At 44.4% G+C, this 1,057-nt stretch overlaps 1 protein-coding gene across 1 annotated transcript in view; it reads right to left on the minus strand.

Annotated features, from left to right (window-relative positions):
- Positions 1-673: 673 nt before the first annotated feature.
- Positions 674-1,057, minus strand: part of LOC101863131 (ATP-binding cassette sub-family A member 3) — a gene marked incomplete in the record, with an annotated part of 33,739 nt that continues 33,355 nt past the window's right edge. Inside the window, 1 exon segment of the mRNA XM_013087787.1 lies at positions 674-1,057. Within this exon segment, the coding sequence (XP_012943241.1) occupies positions 863-1,057 (195 nt within the window).

Consider the following 1,057-nt stretch of genomic DNA (forward strand, 5'->3'; position numbering starts at 1 on the left):
CTCTCTCACAAGCACACGCACACACAAACAAACACATACACACACACACAAATAATACTCACTTTAAAAACGTCATCTGTATAGTGTACATGACACGTATGATATATGCTACATAATATGCCATCATCATCATCATCATCATCATCATCATCATCATAGAGTGTCATATCCGAAACAGACATCGGCGATCACCGTTCTCCTTAATATTTGTCCGCTCGGGGGATCTTGATAGTTTATGTTATATGAATGTAGATAACTCAGAAACAGAGCAGCTTGTCGTCAAAGTACCCCGCCTGTAGGAACCAGCACGACACCGGCCCGTCCTCCTCCTCCATATCCTGGAGCTTAGTGAAGGTGAGGAAGATCTGTTCCAGGGAGGTCTCGTGGACAGAGTAGTCCTTCGGAATAATAAATATGTTGTATAGTTTGGATGTCAGAATTGTATTAATCACGGTGAGATTATCAATAAAGGTGCTACCTCCGAATGGGACATCCAGATCCGATATGACTAAGCCAGGTGGATAAAAAACACTTTGAAAAAATGCTCTTTGGGTGTTTGAACTGGGCTCATACGCACAGTAGCTGAGTTTATACGAACTGAGATATCTGTGTTTGTACCCAGATTTTTGAGGCTATGCAATAACAACATCACACGCCACACACTCACGCATGCACGCAAAAATACACATCCAAACACATTTTTATATAAACATATCTGTAAAACATACATGGCACGCATGATAATGCACTGCTATCATCATGAAGTGGCAGATCTGAAGCAGTCATCGGCAAACACGGTCCTCATTTCTTATTTCTCCGCTCTTAGGCTCATGATAATTCATGTTCTATGAATGTAGATGCATCAGAAACAGAGCAGCTTGTCGTCAAAGAACCCCGCCTGTAGGAACCAACACGACTCCGGCCCATCCTCCTCCTCCATGTCCTGGAGCTTGGTGAAGGTGAGGAAGATCTGTTCCAGGGAGGTCTCGTGGACAGAGTAGTCCTCCAGGCCCAGCTCAAGCTTACACGTCTCCATCACGGAGAACACGTCGGCGAC

Source organism: Aplysia californica, unplaced genomic scaffold, assembly GCF_000002075.1.
Source record: "Aplysia californica isolate F4 #8 unplaced genomic scaffold, AplCal3.0 scaffold00638, whole genome shotgun sequence".
NCBI lineage: Eukaryota > Metazoa > Mollusca > Gastropoda > Aplysiida > Aplysiidae > Aplysia > Aplysia californica.